Genomic DNA, 17,901 nt, shown 5'->3' with positions numbered 1-17,901 from the left:
CAAGACAAGGCTGCAATTCTCACATAATTAGGCAGATGACATGCTTTCAAAGCATACAGCTCTTTTATTAGCAGCCTTCTTGAAACTTTTGTCTTACCAGACATGTATTGAAGTAAAAGAGGGGCTCACAGCCTAATTATCCATGCTCTTTGCCAGGCATGTAAAGGGTTAGCTGTAAACCCTACAATGTGCTCTCCCGCACACTGCATTCATGCCTCACTGCAAACATTTAAAAAAACAACCTCTGTCTTCTCTGTTTCTTTTTATCTATCAATCTATCTATCATCCCATCCTTTCTCTTTTGAATCACAGCTAAAATGTGTGGAGCTATATCATAGTTCTGAAGGGCATGATTGATTTTCAGCCACAGGTTTGAATCTGCTGCCCTGAGTCTTGAACCTCTAAACACCGGGAATGCACTGACCTTTCACTTGTCTCTACTAAGTAGGCCGGCATCACTTGGCTGTCTAACAGCTGCCGAGTCACACTCAATGCACACATCCCACATATCAGCAAAAGGTCGGCCCTGAATGTCAGGGAAAAAAAGCAATGCAACCTATTATTAAAGGCAAACTTTCCAGATAATTACCGTGGACTGAATGCAAACTGAAACTGTGCTAGCAGCTGTTTAATAATGTTTGTTGTCTTTGGAAGTTTTTGAACAGCTATTTCCAGGCAGGAGGTTCAGTGGTTACATTATCCAATATTACTGAGAGTGATGGGGAAGCGGGACATTATTGCATTAGATGTTGTGTAACTTTTGGTACAAAAGACTCTTTCTTACGGTCAACATGCTCTCACTTGTGCTTAATGTTTGTGACATTCAAATAATTCTTCCTCTTTAATTCCAATAATGTTAACAGTACAATGGATAAGCAAATGTAAGGTTGAAGTGTAATTTGAGGGTTTTATTTACACAATGTCCATGACAAACACATAACTTTACTCAAATACATTTAACAGTTTACAGAGCAAAATATTGCAGCTCTCTCTAGTGTAGTAGGAGTTGAAAGAAATCTAGCTGCAGGCATAATTAATGAACATGCTGACCAGACTGAACACAAAAGAGGGGACTAGGGAACATACTTACTAAAGTAAAGGGTGAACATTAACTGTAAATAGTGTAAAATAGAGTAAAAAATGTGTTTAACTACTTTGCTCTGTGATTTAAGAACATGATTTATTTACATTTACATTTGATAAAATAGGACAAAAATGACATAATTGCTTATGTGCTTAAATCTTTTGCACTTAAAAACTTATATTATGAACATCAACCAATGACCAACTAAAGTTAAAATGTGGGAACATTTGGGGACGCACCACTCAACCCATGCACCTAATGCCACATTAATGCCATATCGTAGTTATCATAAATTTAACTGTCCAACTCGTAAAAAGCATTCACATCTATACCCAAGTCTTAATTATGACAGGAAAACTCAGATTTTAGATATATCTGACAGGGAAATTACTAATATGGAAGTGCCTGAACATCAGCGAGAGTCTGCTGTTAAAAATATAATGGATATGGTGTTGTATTGTCAATGCACAGCATTTTAATCCTAACACAACCTTCTCTGTGATCATTCAATCACTCTGATAACATCATTGCTCACTAGTTGTTAAAATGAGAATTTGTCCCATCTCTGCCATTCCTTTTCATAATATGTGAACATGGCATTAGAGACATGTAACTGGGCCCTTACCGGAAACATTCAAAAAGGGTTTCTGTTATTTGTGGTAGCTAGCCCATCACATAATTTCTATGTCTGATATGCCCTGCAGCATTCTGCTGCTTAGAGTACTAATGTCTTTCTGTTGGTCCGGCTTCCAGGTGTTGGTGTGGTGGAACAGATCATTTGGGCAGGAGCGGTAATTTGACAGTAAAACATGCAGGATGGCATCAGTACCTACATGGCACTGCGTGATATCACATTGCGGGCCTCAATGGCTGGGCCAGTTTGGAGAACACACTCATCCACCAATGTCCAAACATTTGCTGGCCAGGTTGCCTGTTGTGTGCTAAATGACCCAGTGGATGAAATGTGAAGTGATGTCCTGTGGGCTGACATGGCTAAGCTGGCACAGAGTGGTACCACTGTCTGGCTGCACAGTAAATGTTGTTTCTCTGGCATTGCTAATGTTTTCAATCTTGCCCTCCAGAAGATATTTTTGATTGAAGCTTTTTTTTTTTCTTGTGCTGCTCTGAGAAATAGTCCACTATGAATACAAAAGAAGCTCTGGGTCTGGTGTGGCAAGATAAGTGATCAGAGGAAGAGCTCAGGGAGGAACATGATTAGACGAGGGTTTGTAAATATTTTTTCTTGTTTTATAGAACACGAGGATTTAATGTGGATACTTGCCGAAACATTACTTCATGTCAGAGGTGTTGGATTTCAGAGATGTTTGGTTTGTGAGCACCAGAGCATTTTTTTGCAGAATCCTCTTAGACAGTGTGAGTCAGCAGCTCATAAACATTGTTTGTTAGTATCTGCTAGTGTTTATTTGGTTTAACTGAAAGCATTTGCTGGAGGAGGTGATGAATTGTTCCTTTGTACAAAATTTTAGGAATTTGAAAAAGCCTAGATTGGTATAGATTAAACGTGGAATAATAGTTTTGAACTGACAGCTAGGGATAATGTTGTGTTTGAAAGCTGCAGCACTTTCATATTTAGCATTGGCTGTGCAATGATGGGAAGCTGGAAAGAGAAATGTACACTTAATGCATTACAAAATATCCACTTTTATTTGAGCATTTGCCCCCCATTGACTTTACTAAAAGACCATTGAGATTTATATACTGTATGCAAGAAGAAATTCCTACTATAGTTATCAAAATGTGTTACACATCTCAATAAAACTCTTCTAGTTCATAGAGTAGAGTATATTGCCAAATGCACCTACATTTAATTCAAGAGTCTGTTTTCTCTTTCTTTGATAGTAATACTTAAGATATCCAGACAATCAACATTCAAGCATTTCTTTTTCTTCTAAAGCTAAACATCAAATATATAATGTACACTTATATCAGTGTCACTTTACAGGACCAGGAAATGATAGTAAAAGTAATATTTTTGATATTAACACTGAATCAAATACTCCCTGTAATGTGAACGAGTTGGTACTGCTGATCCTACTGAGAAGCAACCACACTTAGCGACGGTAATCACAATTATTTTGCTCCCAAACATTTGTAGTTAAATGGTAGTTAAAAGCACAAAAAGACATATATTCACATATCCCTATTGGCCATGCGGGCATGTTTGGTTATGTGTGCCGAGGCTTTGAGTTGATATATCTGCCTTTAGATTTCTGTCACCACCACAATACATAATGAAAAACTCAACAACAGAAACAATGTACCTGTTTCTCTGAGTCACAACTATCATTTTGTGGTTGTAAATATATCCTCAAACATACACAAACAAGACTTGCCTTGCACTCTGATAAAGTACAGCTCATGCTCAAAAACAAACACATACACACCATAATAAGAGCTTTCCATGTATTGTGCCAGAATCAAGACCTTTTGTGACAGACAGATTTTATTTTTTAATCTACCTTCATACGTTACACTTTATGATAATGTACATGGATTTTTTTATTTCAATAGCAGTTTTGTATTTTTGCACAAAGCTTATGTGGAAGATCTGTGCTCACGCATCCTTTTATGAAGGGGTAATGTAATTTAATCTCTTCTTTCTGAAAGGCAACACTACTGCAATAACCTTTATGCCCCTGTGCAATTGTGAACGTTGCGTTCAAAGTTGGTGAGTTTTTTTTCATTGTTCCATCCGCTATGGCAGTAGTATAGGGTGTTGTCAGTAGAGGATTGACTCTTGGCAAATAAAATGCCTTTGTTATACCCTGACTATTAGACCCTGCATTATTTTCCAAAACCTTTTACATATCTTGAGTGGTTTCAGAATCTTGTAATAGTTCTTTTTATCTCTGTTTCTTGTTTACTTTTCGCTCCTCCACTTCTCCATCCTGCTTTGGTCTTGCCAAACATAACCTGTAATCTTTAAAGTTCACTCTTCAGTCAATAACACACTACACCTCAAACTCTAAGATAATATAATATAACATTAACTGAGGGGTGGTGCACTCTTTATCTCACCGTGAACTCTAATTTGAATGGACTGAGATGTTGGAAAAAGGAAAATACATTGGTCAGAGAATGTCATAGAGCACATCAAAATTTCTAAGAACTCAGTTACACAGTATTAAAATTAATATTTGTTATATTCCCAAAGATTAGATTTACATTTTGTAAACTGTTGTACATATGACACAGCAATCACAGTTGCTTGCTTAGATTGTTACAATGCAGTACAGTTTCCAACCTCTGGAACTGGAATGTTGTGATAAATGCAAGACTTAAGTTTTCAATGTTGGATAAACTAATGAATGTGAACCCCATAATAAGATTCAGGTCAAAATGCTATTGCATATGAAAATCATACTGTGTTGCTGAGTTTACTTTGCCTTTGCTGTCAAAATTACTTTAATAAAGAAGAACATGAGCTTGGAGTCACAGCAGTGTTTTTTGCTTATGTTCGAGGGAGCTGGAACGCATTCCTTGTTTGTAATTTATTTGAAGTCAGAGGAGTCTCTATTTGTCACTCTTCGAATTTGCTCCCAGGCAGTAACAAACAAGTTAACACCAGGGTGACATAACAGCTAACTTCCAAACTCTCAAGCAAATATCCACCTCAACACTCATCGAATTAAGCGAATTTGTTATAGCTGAACAAAATGTACCATATGATACCACCATCAGTAGTCAGGCAGAAATGTGCTGCAGCACATTAGCATGTATATATTTATGGGTATTCACTCACTGTTTAAAATGTTTGCTAGTTAGCACATTACAGTTAAACCAGTCTTGTCTGGCTTTTTTGTTGTTCATGATCTTTATTCAGCACTGCATCTACACATCCACCAGATGCAAGGTCACTCCATGTATCTCCGGCCATGTCCATCACCGCTTGTTCATTTGGTGATGTAATGCATAGATAGAGAGGGAAGGCAAGGTAAAAAAGAGAGTCGCCGAGGTTACAGAGGCCCCGTGGCACACAACAAGGGTTTATACGCCTCTGCCTTGTCTCGTAAGCATCACTCCCCCATTGGCCCTGGGGCAGAGTGCTCGCTGACACCTGTGTGCCGTTGCGCTTCTCAGTGGCGTGTCATTCACCCTCTCTTATGTTGACACCAGTACTCTCTACTGCTGCCTGAAGACATGTCAGCATCTTCCTCCTTCTCTTCATCTCTCACTCTCACTCTCTCTCTCTCTCTCTCTCTCTCTCTCTCTCCCCCTCTCCTTCACTCTCTCTCTCTGGATGGAAGGTTATTATTATTTTTCCTCATCTAAATGTGAAAGGAATAAAAAGTAGCTTTGGCCCTGCTCAGTAGTACCTAATGATGCATTATGGATAATTGACTCTTTGTACTTGTCTACAACTTGACTCTTTAATACACAACTTATTTACCTTCTATGGTATCTTAAGGTATCAGTATAACATCCAGCTCGTAACTCCCACCATTTATCGGCTATTATTAGAGTGCTTGTGCTCAAGTAGCTGTTTAGATTGTCATTCCTCTATGACGTTTTATGTGCCAACAGTACATATTTCTTTCTATTTTTCCTTCAGTCTGCCTTTCTATCTTTCTATCTACCTATTGGTACCTTCTATATCTTACCTTTCTGTCAACTTTTCTGTGTACATGTGGATACACCTTAATACTAATATGCACACTTCATACACCTGCACAAGCCCTTGGCATTTCTCAACAGATCACAACCCTCAGGCAGAGCCACTTTGTAGGGAAGTGATAACATGTCAGCTCTGCCTCTTCCTGGCAATCACACCATGCAGACCAGTGCTAGCTCCACACAGCCTATCATACCCCACTCAAAGAACATTACATGTCACTGGGTCAGCAGTGCAGGTTATCCAGCCCTCACGGTAAAAACCGTTACTTAGATATAACTTTACAAAATGATGACATTTTCCAACCACTTTTTGTTAGTTTAGTGAACATCTTGTTTCTTTAAGTTGGTAAAACTCAGTAATAAATGTTTTAGTATATGCTAAATTATTATGTAAAGTCTAAAACAAACATTAAGTTTAACCATTGTCAAAATAGAGAGCATTTTAACCATATACACCTAATTTATTTAGCTTACATTTAACACAAAAATACTAAGTTTGATTTAAATCAAATCCTGCAATTATATTTTTTAAGGTTGACAAATTCTTTATTTCTGTTTTAAAAGTGCAATTTACTTAAAATTATTAGGTAGCATTGACATACCTTTACCAAAGAAACAAAAGGTTTTTGATTCCAGCCTTTATTAAACCGCTATCATTATTATAATTATTATTTTTATTATGACGCACATCACCCCGAGTACAAAGCAGCATGCTCTGGCCAGATTGCACAGATTTGTAAGCACTGGGTTTTCTCTCTTGCTCCACTGCATCTGGTTCATGGCAAGCAACGTCATACAGTGCATTTTCAAGTCCTCGTGCAAACTGCTCTCTGCAGTTCCCTGTATGACAGACAGACAGAATACCAAAATGAAGAAACTGTCTCAGTTATTATCATTTAAATCAATATTAAAATGTTATGGTCATATTTTGAACTTTTTATTTTGCCTTGGTTTACAGATTGTGAAATGTGCATGCATGGATCACCTGACACATGTGTGAGGTTACAGTAATATGTGGCTTTTTGAGACCTTACTCAGTCTATATATCCACCAATGAATGCTGGATATTACTGTAAGTATAATAATCAAATGTAGCAATTGATGCAAACTTACTTCCAAAACTGTCTGTAAAAGACAGTGGATGTATTTATGACTGTCAAATGTATTTGTGAATGGACAGCTAGCTTTTTTTAATCTTTTTTAATGTGCTGTAAACCAGTTGTAACTTTTTGTAAAACAAAGTCACTTGCCACTTGCCAACTGGAGCAAAAAAAACAAAAACAAAAACCTGTTTAATGCATGTTTTCCTAAATCTTAAAACTCATTTTAACCACTTTTGCCTCACCTGTATCAGCTCCATCAACAAGTTCTGGATGCGCTGACCAACCACTGTCCTCCGTTCAAACTGAATAACAAGTACTACTTGTACAAACATATTTATTCTTAGGGGTAAATAGGAGAGATATGTCACATTCACCAACTTTCTCATCTAGAATTTTCTTTTAGGTACAAACAAAATTGAAGAGTGGTCCGGATCCGTTGTACAAGTTACATACAGACAGTTTAACTTTCTTCACAAGGGAGAACACTTATTTGAGTCATAAAGCCTTATTCTGAATGAATTTAAAGTACAGAAATCTTTCAAAAATGTTTGCTTTATGAAGCCACATAAGCATCTTACCATGTAAATCTCTTCACTATGTGCTATGTTTTGTCTGCTGAAGGAGTGAAGTTTTTCTCTATTCCTTTGGGCAATATGTTTGTGAATGGGTAAATTTTTCCACTCCATTCACCCTTTATAGCAATTTGGAGGCATTACGTATGCTAATGAGCAAATTTCCTGATTGGAAAGCTCCTTGTGAACAGGTGGTGTTAATCAGATTAAAAAGAGCAATTTAAGTTTGTGCTGTTGAAAGAGTTTGGGGAACCCTCGTATGACCAAATCTTACACAAAATTGGTGTAGGATTACAATCAGAAATGTTCTTGCATGAGGCCCATTTCTTAGATGAATTTGTTTTTTTGGCTGCATGGTGTGTTTGTTTGCTTCGAAAATTGATTGAGCCAAAAATCTGAAATGCTAAACATGAGGTTGACACTACATTGCCTTTGCATCAAATGGTGATCCATTTCAAGTATATGCAGGTACAGCAGGCAATAAATGCAGTAGGGTTGACAAAGATGATTCCTTGCATAGCTGTTTCAATTGTTACATTATGTTACATTACATGTCATTTAGCTGACGCTTTCATCAAAAGCAACTTACAATTACTATAAATGTCAGAGGCCGCACGCCTCTGGAGCAGCTAGGGGTTAAGTGTCTTGCTCATGGACACATTGGTTGATGTATCACAGTGGGAAACAAACCCAGATCTCCCACACCAAAGGCATGTGACATAACCAATGCGGCAACACAACCCCGATATGTTGACCAAATATGGAAAAGAAATACTATAAAATTATCTACATCCAGCCTAATTTTTCTATTTCTTGTTCCTTGTACTTAAAGTAATAACAAAAGGCTTCAGCCCTTCCAAGCAGTGGCCTACAAAGCAGGAACTCTACAGGCCACTGCTCAAAAACATTTATCATACACACATACACTTGCATTAGTCTCTCAAGCACAGTGGCTTAGCAGCATGATATTTGTCAGTCTCATCTGGACAGTGACCCCACCTCTGGGCTGTTAATCTCCAGAACAGACATTAGATTGCTGAAAAGTGTATTAAACGTGAAGGCACATACATTAAGTGACAGTCATTGTGTCACCCTCGGTTCCAACGAATGGTACCCTCACCTGTATGTGACTGATTTATAGTCACATTTTGACCACCTCCCTTCCACCTCACAGTGCTCTCATTGTTCTAGTGCTTGTCTCTGTGTTTGTGTCAGCCTGTTCTTGAGCCAAACGGGTAATCTACTTATGTGAAGGCCACATTAATGAATTGGTTCCCCTCACTGTTGAGCATGGTGAGGCTTAATGCTCCTGGATGCCACAGAGACAGCAATTATTCAGTGGCAGGCTAACAGTACATCTAGAGGGAAATTGATCGTGAGCACATGCAGTTCGGTTTACTGCAGCACACTCTCAACAATATTATCTTTATATCACCCTGTGACCAAAAGAATGGCTCGAATTTTCCAGAATTATTCTCAACACAAGACGTCCTTGGGGATTGTTTAGACACTCGGGGACAACTGTTGCCCCTGGGATTGTTAGACGGATCGTTTTTCCTCTAATGTCTTTCAATAAGGTACAGTTTGCACCTGTGATTGCCTCTGAAACTTTGAGAGAGGTAAACATATTCTGTATCGAGTGTTCTACCTGCCAACTGTCTAAAAAGTTACTGAGTGTGTTGTTTTACTCCAGTGAACAGCAAAGACAGTGTCATTTATTGTTTCAACAGCTACTTATCCTTTCACTTCTCTGTTTCTGTGTGAATCAAGTTCTTCCCACTCCAACAACCGCAAACATGTATGGGGGAGTTGCTCGATAAAATAACAATCTTCCCTGAAGGGAAAATTTGCCTAACCATATTTTCGTTGTTTAGGCAATTGTATTATTCATGTGGTAATATGTGTGGAAAATGAGGGGTCAGCAAAGACTAGAGATGTGAAAGCATTGAAAAGGATGTTACAGTATTAACAGGAACCGGAGGCATCTCATCGCCCCCAGTCCATGTTAAGAACTCAAACTGCCAAGATAACGTCTTGTCACAAAAATACCCCATAACACAGTCATTGACTGCATAATGTTATCTGACTGTCACAGATTATGGAGTGAGTATTACTCCCACGACATTATCACAGATTTCTTACTGCTGCTGAGAATAATAGTCAAACTTTAAATGAAAACTGCAAAAGAAGTCATACCATGCATGAACAAACATGCACACACCTCATATGCAGAGATGAGAAATGGGAAAGCAGTCACAGTATCACAATAGGGGGTGTCACAGTGAGATGACATTATCATCTTAAATCTGCCCTTGCCGACACACCGCCAAGACAGGGTTCCCTGCTATTTATGGCGGCAGTCATTTCTGTGGAGAGTGGTGACAGTCATACCTGCTGGATATGATTACTCACTTGTACGCCTGATAGTCAAGCACAGTCATTAGTTCACTTATCAAGGGGGAAATAATTCAAATCTGTTCACAGAACAACTCGTGCTGCATTTACTATCACATCTTTTGTAGGGATTTTCTTTTTTATCTGATAATGCAGTAGTCTGTGTGTTAGTAACATTTTGGGTGAAAAGGAATTTGCTCAAACCTGCTTAACCCTCATGTTGTCCTCGGGTCAAATTGACCTGTTTCCCTATATCAGTGTATTTTTTAATTACCAAAAATAACATGATTGATTCCACACAACGCTCTTTGGCAACTACAACTCTTTTCTTTCATTAGTTTTGAGGTGTCTTATTCAATTGTATAGTATTTGGAGAAAAAAAATTTAATTGAAATAGTGTTGAGTAAAAGTTGACATATTCCAGTCTGTGATCATCATTCAACATACATTCATTTAATTTTAGTCTAAATAATTCCTATGTTCTGCTTTTCTAACTCAAATATTAGCTGTAATTTCCTATAAATTAGGTTTGTTGACCATAAATTCCCAAAATAACTGGAAAACTAAACTGTGACAAACATCAAACAAAAGCATAAAAAGTGATGAAATAAAGGACCAAACCGTAAGAAAATTTCAAAAACATCGAGAGAAAAAAAAGCCTCAGCAAAATTGTTGATTTTCAATTTTGGCTGAAAGACAACACAAGGGTTAAAGAACATCACATTCAAAACAATAATGAATAACAAGAAAACAAAATAATGACCAAGTAAAAAAGAGTTGCAGCGGTAATGAATCTGAATTTGTATCCATTTCTCCTTTCTATTTCATGTTTAAGCAGCTTGTCATAGTCAGGGTCCCAGCCACAATTGCTTAAATCCTGACCAGAGCGGCACGAACATGCTTTACCCACAACAACAACCTCCTCCTACTCCCTCCTGTTGAAAACGCCAGCATTATTAGGAAAGCTGAAAGATTTAATTCTCCCATCATTTCCAGGGTCTGCCCTAGTGTCCTCCCCCAGTGGGTTTTTAAAACCCCTACCAAAAAAAAACAGTCAGGGGGCATCTTCACTAAGAGCTCAAACATCCTCGGCTGATTCCACTAAATACAAAGGAGCAGCAGCTCAATACAGAGGTTTTCTTGAACAGCTGAACACCTCGTTTCATCATGCACAGTGAGACCAGCCACCCTTCACAGAAACATCATCTCAGCTGCTTCAATCTTCAATCTTATTCTCGCGGCACTACAAGAAAGCTCCCGACCATAGTTGAGAGTCGGAGCAAAGGCTGAGCAAAAAAGTGAGCTTTGCTTTGCAGCTTCGTTTTCTCCTGGTGGCCACACTTAGATACAAAGCCGTCATTAGCCTTCTTTCGTTCTTATCCTCACTATGTAGTTAATATTGAATATGTGGGGAGAGTTAAAGCAATTATGGATTAATTATTTATTAGTCATATTTTCGCCCAAGCTACACTGCGCTCTCTGAGAGAAAAATTGTTTACTTATTTATTTACCAGAGCAGAAAAATACAGTGCTGTTTTGTTATCTGGAGAATAGAGTAAAGTTAAAGTCAACAGTAAAAAAAGGCAAAAGGTTAACGCAAAACAAAACCATTTGAACAATAAGTTGCTGTTGTTTCACACTTTATTGAGATGCTAAAATGATTATGTATAAATATATCTATTCAAAGCTGATTTGAAAAATACACTAGTCGACAACAAGACTATCACTTACTCTCACAATGAATTATTAAGAGGAAAGAGAAATACTTTTGCTAATAATGGAAACTGAATTTAAAAACCACTAAACCTCACTTCTGGGCTGAAGCTATGCCTCTGGCAGATAGTTCTTTCAAATGTATTATAAATTATTATACAAAATGGTTAAATTATGAAAAGTTAACACAATCAGAGTAACTAATACTGAAAGTTGTTCAGACGCTAACTGAGAATGTAATTATTAAAATAAATCAGACTTAATCAATTTGAAATTATTCCAAACATTGTATTCTTTCTTATAATGTATATATGTACTGTACACTGTTGCTTCAATGACACGTTTTGTATTCATCTTAACCCTGTTTATGTACATGGCACTGTGCATGTGATATTGGAATATGCAGGTTAATTCATTCCTCATCTCTTAACACTGTCTGTCTTATGATGTCGGTTTTTGTCTTCCCAGGTTTCCTCTAGTTAGTGAGCTGGCTCCATTTGGCACCCTGGTGGGGACTATTCTCGCTGCTGCTATCAATCAAACCATATTCTACTCAATTGTAGAAGGAAATGAACTAGGTATGTGCTCCAGATCATCTACCATACAGTCAATTAAGCCTATATTTTTTAAATACAATATTTTGTTTCCCAACACTAAACACTACTTACCAAACACCTCCTACAACCGGCTCTGTGTTTGAAGTACAACGCCCTCTAGTTCCTCTTCGTTATTTGTTTTTATACATAAAGCAAAGAAATGCAGATGTCCTAAAACCAGATATTCATCACAGTAAAGAAAACTGCTGGATAAGATGTGCTTGTATTATAACATCAAAAGGTGTGCAATCAGATTTTAAAATACTCCTAAAAAAGCTCCCAGATTATTTTAAAAGTTGCAAGAAGAACAGCATAGCCGGAGGTTCTGTTTGTCCTGTCTTTGTCTAGACATAGACAAGTTTGGCATACTAGCCGCTGTAGACTGCTTTTCACACTAAAAGTCTGAAGGGCAAAAGTACACCCTGGGAGAGAGAGAACACCAGACAGGTGTGAGGTTAGCTTAGCTGTTTAAGACAAAAGTAAGAGATGTACTGTACCTGTGAGCTGGACAGAGCCAAAGGAGTAGTAGGATGCTGTCACCCCTTTGCACCATGCACCTCAAGTGCTCTTGTAGTTGTCGGTGTGAAAAACATGAGCTAGAGTCACTTTTCCTTAGATGCTCTTAGAAATCACAGGCTCAAGACATAATAATAGTGCTATATATCTACTCCCAGGCCCCTAGAAGAAATATTCACAGGAAAAGCAAAATCATTCTTAAGCATGGCCTTTATGCATAGCCACAGTGGTGTTAGGCCTTGCAATCGAAAGGGGGGCAAACAACCACATATATTTCTTTCATATTTCCTTTATCAGCGCTCCAATGAAACATTACTCAAATCAATGTCATTTAAAAAAAAAAAGTTTTAAATTCCAACATGTATTTAGCCTCTGTTAGAATGCCTGCAGTTGTTTTGTGATTCCAATACAACTGCTCTTTTTCTTCAGTGCTGCCACTATTTAGCTTGTTTTTTTCATGTGTTTTTTTTATAGAAAATGTGTAAAGATTTTTGAACAGATGCTAAAAAGGCTCAGTTGAGTTCTACACTTAAGAGTAATTTGCCACAAAGAAAAAGACCTTTGAAGGAGTATACATGCATTCAGTATTTTCTACCTGTTACTTGTGTCTTAGTTTTGTCTTATTTCTACTCACTTCATGTGCTTTGATTTTGTTTGTTTCTAGGTCATTTTCAGGTGAATAACAGAACAGGCGTCATCTCCACAGCTAAACCTCTGGATTATGAAACTGTGACCAGCTATGTCCTCCGGGTCCAGGCAGACTCAATGTTGGTTGTCATGTCCAACCTGCGTGTGCCTTCTAAAAGTAAGACATAGCAACCATTAATTGGGTGAAGGTAGAGGTTGTGTTGTGTTGTAGGAAAGCATGCACTGAATTTTGTTTCATGTGATTCCAGGTGTTCCATTTATATTTAATCATTTTAATTCCTCACTGTGACAGATGTTAAATACAGTTGTTGAAATTCTATCACACCATATTTTTTCAAGGTTACCGTAGTTAGGTCATATATAGTGTATGTGTATGTATACAGTGTGTATATATATATATATATATATATATATATATATATATATATATATATATATATATATATATATATATATATATATATTCATTGTGTGTACATTTTTATTATACATTTTATTTTTATAACAGCTACACGTGTGTGCTACCTACACTGTTAGGCTGCAGTTTTGGATTAAAATCAGGAAAACATTTTGTCAAAGTGTGTATAGCTGTAATTTTATGCTTCATGCACTGTTGCCTTTCTTCATGGCACTGACCCATTTGTGTAATTGGTGGCAGGTTTGCTGCAGCTTGTGTTTGGTTGTTTAGTGTGACACTTTATTCAACTTAGAGGTGATTTTAAATGTGCTGGTTTTCCCGACTCTGCTTGTTTGTTTGACCATCTTTATATATTCATGCTAAGAAGATATTTTATATCATTTGAATAACTATGTTGCAGTGCCAGCTGGTAGTTTCTATTATTTTGTGGAATTACTCAATGCTTTTAAAATTTGGATAATATTTGACCACCCTCCCTTCCACCCACAGGTCATTAGCTCTGTGTAGAAGGGTTGCTGCTAGACTGGTCTTGCTTTGCCAGACCTTCCTTCACAGCGCTGCGGAGGAGGAGGGTCTGGCTAATCCACACAACATTCTAGGATAGGTGAAAAACGGGTTCTGGGTTATATGCATTTTCTTTAAACCACTTGCAATCATCATGAGCGGCGCTAAGGGCCAGACAGAGCCGTGGTGGCATTGCCAAATAGCGTCTGGAAGGAACTTGTTTTGGTACAACATGTACATTCAAAAGTTGTTTTAGATGTGCAAAAGATATGCGGGGCAGTTTATCGACAGAACGTAATGGACAACCGGACAAAATGAGGGACATCCATCTGAATTTTTTGGTGGCACCGGAGCAATTCCGAAACTGGAATGTTGTGGAAACATTGTGACACTGCTGGACTGATATGACAAGTTGAATAAGAACATGTAGAAATATGTAATAAATGCATTGACAGATTGGATTCTCATCAGTCAGTCATAGTGACTATAATAATTAAAGTATCCCTACCTTCAACGCAGCATATCATAAATGCTTAAAAATGTTATTTACAAATATATTGCAATGGTCTAATGAGGAGAAATAGACCTTTTGTTTTAATTTAGCCTAACCTTCCCCAAAACGAGGGTTGGTGACAGTACATTAATCATTGCAAATGCTCAGGTAATGCCGTGTGTTGGTGTGTTTCCATTCCAGAGACCTCAGTGAGCTTGAAACGAGCTAAATCGTACAACATGCCGGAGGCGGTGCTAAAAGCTTGCTGTCACCCTTTTTCTGGCTGCATCCCCCTGACTCCAAGAATTCAGTGTCTGTTGCGTGTCTTAGTATATTGCATATATTGCAGTATTTGCATATTTTCTTTCCTCAAAGGCATTCACGATGTTGCTAGAGCAAGATAGTTAAAACTTACCTTTACTCATAGCTGGCCAATTGCTACGTAGAGTGGGCATGAATGTTAGAGTTTTTGTTTCAGAAAGTTAAATAAATTGTCAGACATACACACGCTCACAAAGGAGTTTGGAGGTGCTGTTTGATTGCACTTTGTTTAAACCGTGTACTGAGACCTTCAGACTGCACTCTCTTTGATGGCTATGCTTCAGCTAGAACACCATTGGGCTTGTTTGTGGTCAGTTAACTGACAAAAGTCTTGTTAAATGATGGATGAGATGCTAACAAGAAGTTGGGTTCATACCTCACTCTTAATCCATTTGAGCTACCAATGAATAATCAGTGACCTACTCCACCTGCCTCTCTATTTCTTTCTCTGTCTCTCACATACTAATAACAGCAATTATAAGGACACAATACTCTGGCAAACCCAGACACACACACACACACACATACACACACTTGTCTCACTTATCTGATAGGTGTAAAGTAGAAGACTCTCACGTGGGAGAGAGCTTCCCGTACAGAGTGTAGAGAACATTTCTTATCTCACTTTTCTCACTTGCATTACTGTACTGCAGATCAGGACTCCATGACAGGGAATATCTTTCTTCTCATTATTATGTTTAAATTATCTGAGCATTACTTGACCGATTTGTCAGATAGATTTTCCTGTTAAGACCACTTCCCTGTATATATACGCAAATGGCCAATTTGCACACATGCATACAAACTGATGTTCATACAGTATGTATGACAAAATAATAATGCACATGCACAAATAATAATAATGAACTCTTGAGAGCAATATTGAGTGTCCCCCTCTTAATAGGCCAGTTTCTGTCATGCATCTTAGGAGATCAGGGAGGGGCCAGTATACATGTGGTTTTATACTCAAACTCCAATGATGGAATATGCACTATCCACAGAGAGAGGGAAGACAGAGAAACTCTGCCAATCTCTTTTCCATCCCCCGGAGTCCTCCCTCTGTGCCTCACACTCTAGCTTTAATGCCACAAGGCTTCAAAATTTTGGCATACTGTCAGACAAAATATGGTCCTTGACACGGAATATTTTTTACCTAAACTGTAGTGCTGTAAGAATTTTTATTTTATTAGTTTTTTAATTTATTTTTATTTTGTAGACATTTATGCTGTTCATTGCATAGGTGTGACTGTGACCGATTCGGGGGACACCTTTTACTACTCAGTATATGTGTTTTACTTGTAAAGCTGCAGTAGGTAAGACTTATAATGACTTACATGAAGCAGGAAATAAAAAAATAAAAACATTCTGGCTCCTCTGGCACCACCTAAGGCCTGTAGTGTGATTTGCAAAAGTCCACAACACCTTGTTCAGATGCACCAATCAGGGCCAAGAGATGTGTCTAACTGCGTGTCAGTCACTACTCATTAACATGCATTCGTTCTCCATTGTGAGGGACGGGCTTAGTAGAACGTTTTGGGCTTTAGCAAAAAATTAGGGAGGGACTGAGAAGTTGTTGATAATACATTTTTTGGCTAAATCCTGGATCTTTGCAATCCTACCTACAGCACCTGTAAAGTTACAGGATGAATATTTTGCCTCACATTATGGGAAGTTAACCAGCAAATTCAGTATTAATATACCAAATTATCTGCCTCCTTTCCCCATGTCTTTTTCATCGTTTTCCTCTAACTCCTTTGTGGCTTGATTATTGGCTGCCCTTCAAAATATTATTTCCAATTAATGTGCAAATTGCTTGCCTGTTAAACTTTCAGAGCCTTTTATTGTTAGTCACGATAAAAGATGCAAGGTAGACCTCACTTAAAAATAATGGCTTAGAAGGCAAGAGTTCATCATCATTTTTATTATTTCTTAAAGCCATGATTTACTTAAATTGTAAGGGGTTATTAGTAATTGGTTGGTGAACATAATAAAAATTGGCTCAGTTGTTCTCATTTTTCTCTTTTCAGCATGCAATCACAAATCTCCTTTAAATACTCGTTGCAGTGCAGCTGAGAATTTCTACTGAATAAAGAGGGATTTTTCTTAATTTAATCAGTCAACTTTTGGTCAAAATGGATTCAAACTTTTCTGTTTATAGTGAATATTCCAACATGTTCCCAAACCACCCATCCTCAGATGATAAAAATAAGTATGACGTTATTTAAACTTGGTTACAGACAGCCGTTGGGATCTTATTTGAAAACATACTGTGATGTTTTCAGTGATGACTGACTGGCAGCATATTCTGGGAAATGATTTCAAGCTCTCTTTTGAAGTTATGGACCAGCTGATGACCATGAACAAATTATATTGACATGACAATTTTGAGGCTAAATTTTGCAACATTTGATCAACGCCAGTTCATCACAGCTAGTGGCCGTGACGATATAAACTTTCTGGCCTTGTCTGCCCTAATTTTTTATTTTGTGAGTTTGCAGCATACCTGGGTTATCAAATGATTGAATAGGTACAGTACATTGAAGTACACAAAAGTTTTTTTGTTTGACATTAACTAAAGTGTCATTGATCTTATAACATGCTAGATATACATACTACATCTGTGTTCATAATTGAATGACTTCCACAGCATTTTAATGCATTCTGGTGCCATTTGCTTTTTGCAGCTAACACAGCCAAGGTGTTCATTGAGGTGCTGGATGAGAATGACCACCTTCCCGTCTTCTCCAGGAAGCTCTACATAGGTGGTGTGACGGAAGACAGCAAGATCTTCAGCTCTGTGCTCAAGATAGTGGTAAGAAAACTTCAGCTCTGGTCTTCATTTTTGTCGGTTTGTGCCTGATTCTTTTCCCACCTCTTCAACACTTACCCTGCAGCAATGGTGGG

The 17,901-nt window shown here is 37.8% G+C and overlaps 1 protein-coding gene across 18 annotated transcripts in view; it reads left to right on the top strand.

The window, feature by feature from the left end:
- pcdh15a (protocadherin-related 15a) overlaps positions 1-17,901 on the top strand; it is a 197,280-nt gene that overhangs the window by 152,555 nt on the left and 26,824 nt on the right. For all 18 annotated transcript variants that reach the window (XM_034897631.1, XM_034897633.1, XM_034897632.1 and 15 more), the window contains 3 exons: positions 11,970-12,079; positions 13,278-13,418; positions 17,682-17,809. In XM_034897631.1, the coding sequence (XP_034753522.1) occupies positions 11,970-12,079; positions 13,278-13,418; positions 17,682-17,809 (379 nt within the window). The remainder of the gene's footprint in view (positions 1-11,969; positions 12,080-13,277; positions 13,419-17,681; positions 17,810-17,901) is intronic.

The sequence above is a fragment of the Etheostoma cragini genome, chromosome 17 (assembly GCF_013103735.1).
Source record: "Etheostoma cragini isolate CJK2018 chromosome 17, CSU_Ecrag_1.0, whole genome shotgun sequence".
Taxonomy (NCBI): domain Eukaryota; kingdom Metazoa; phylum Chordata; class Actinopteri; order Perciformes; family Percidae; genus Etheostoma; species Etheostoma cragini.
The sequence above is the reverse complement of the archived record's forward strand: the minus strand, read 5'-3'. Positions and strand labels throughout refer to the sequence as shown.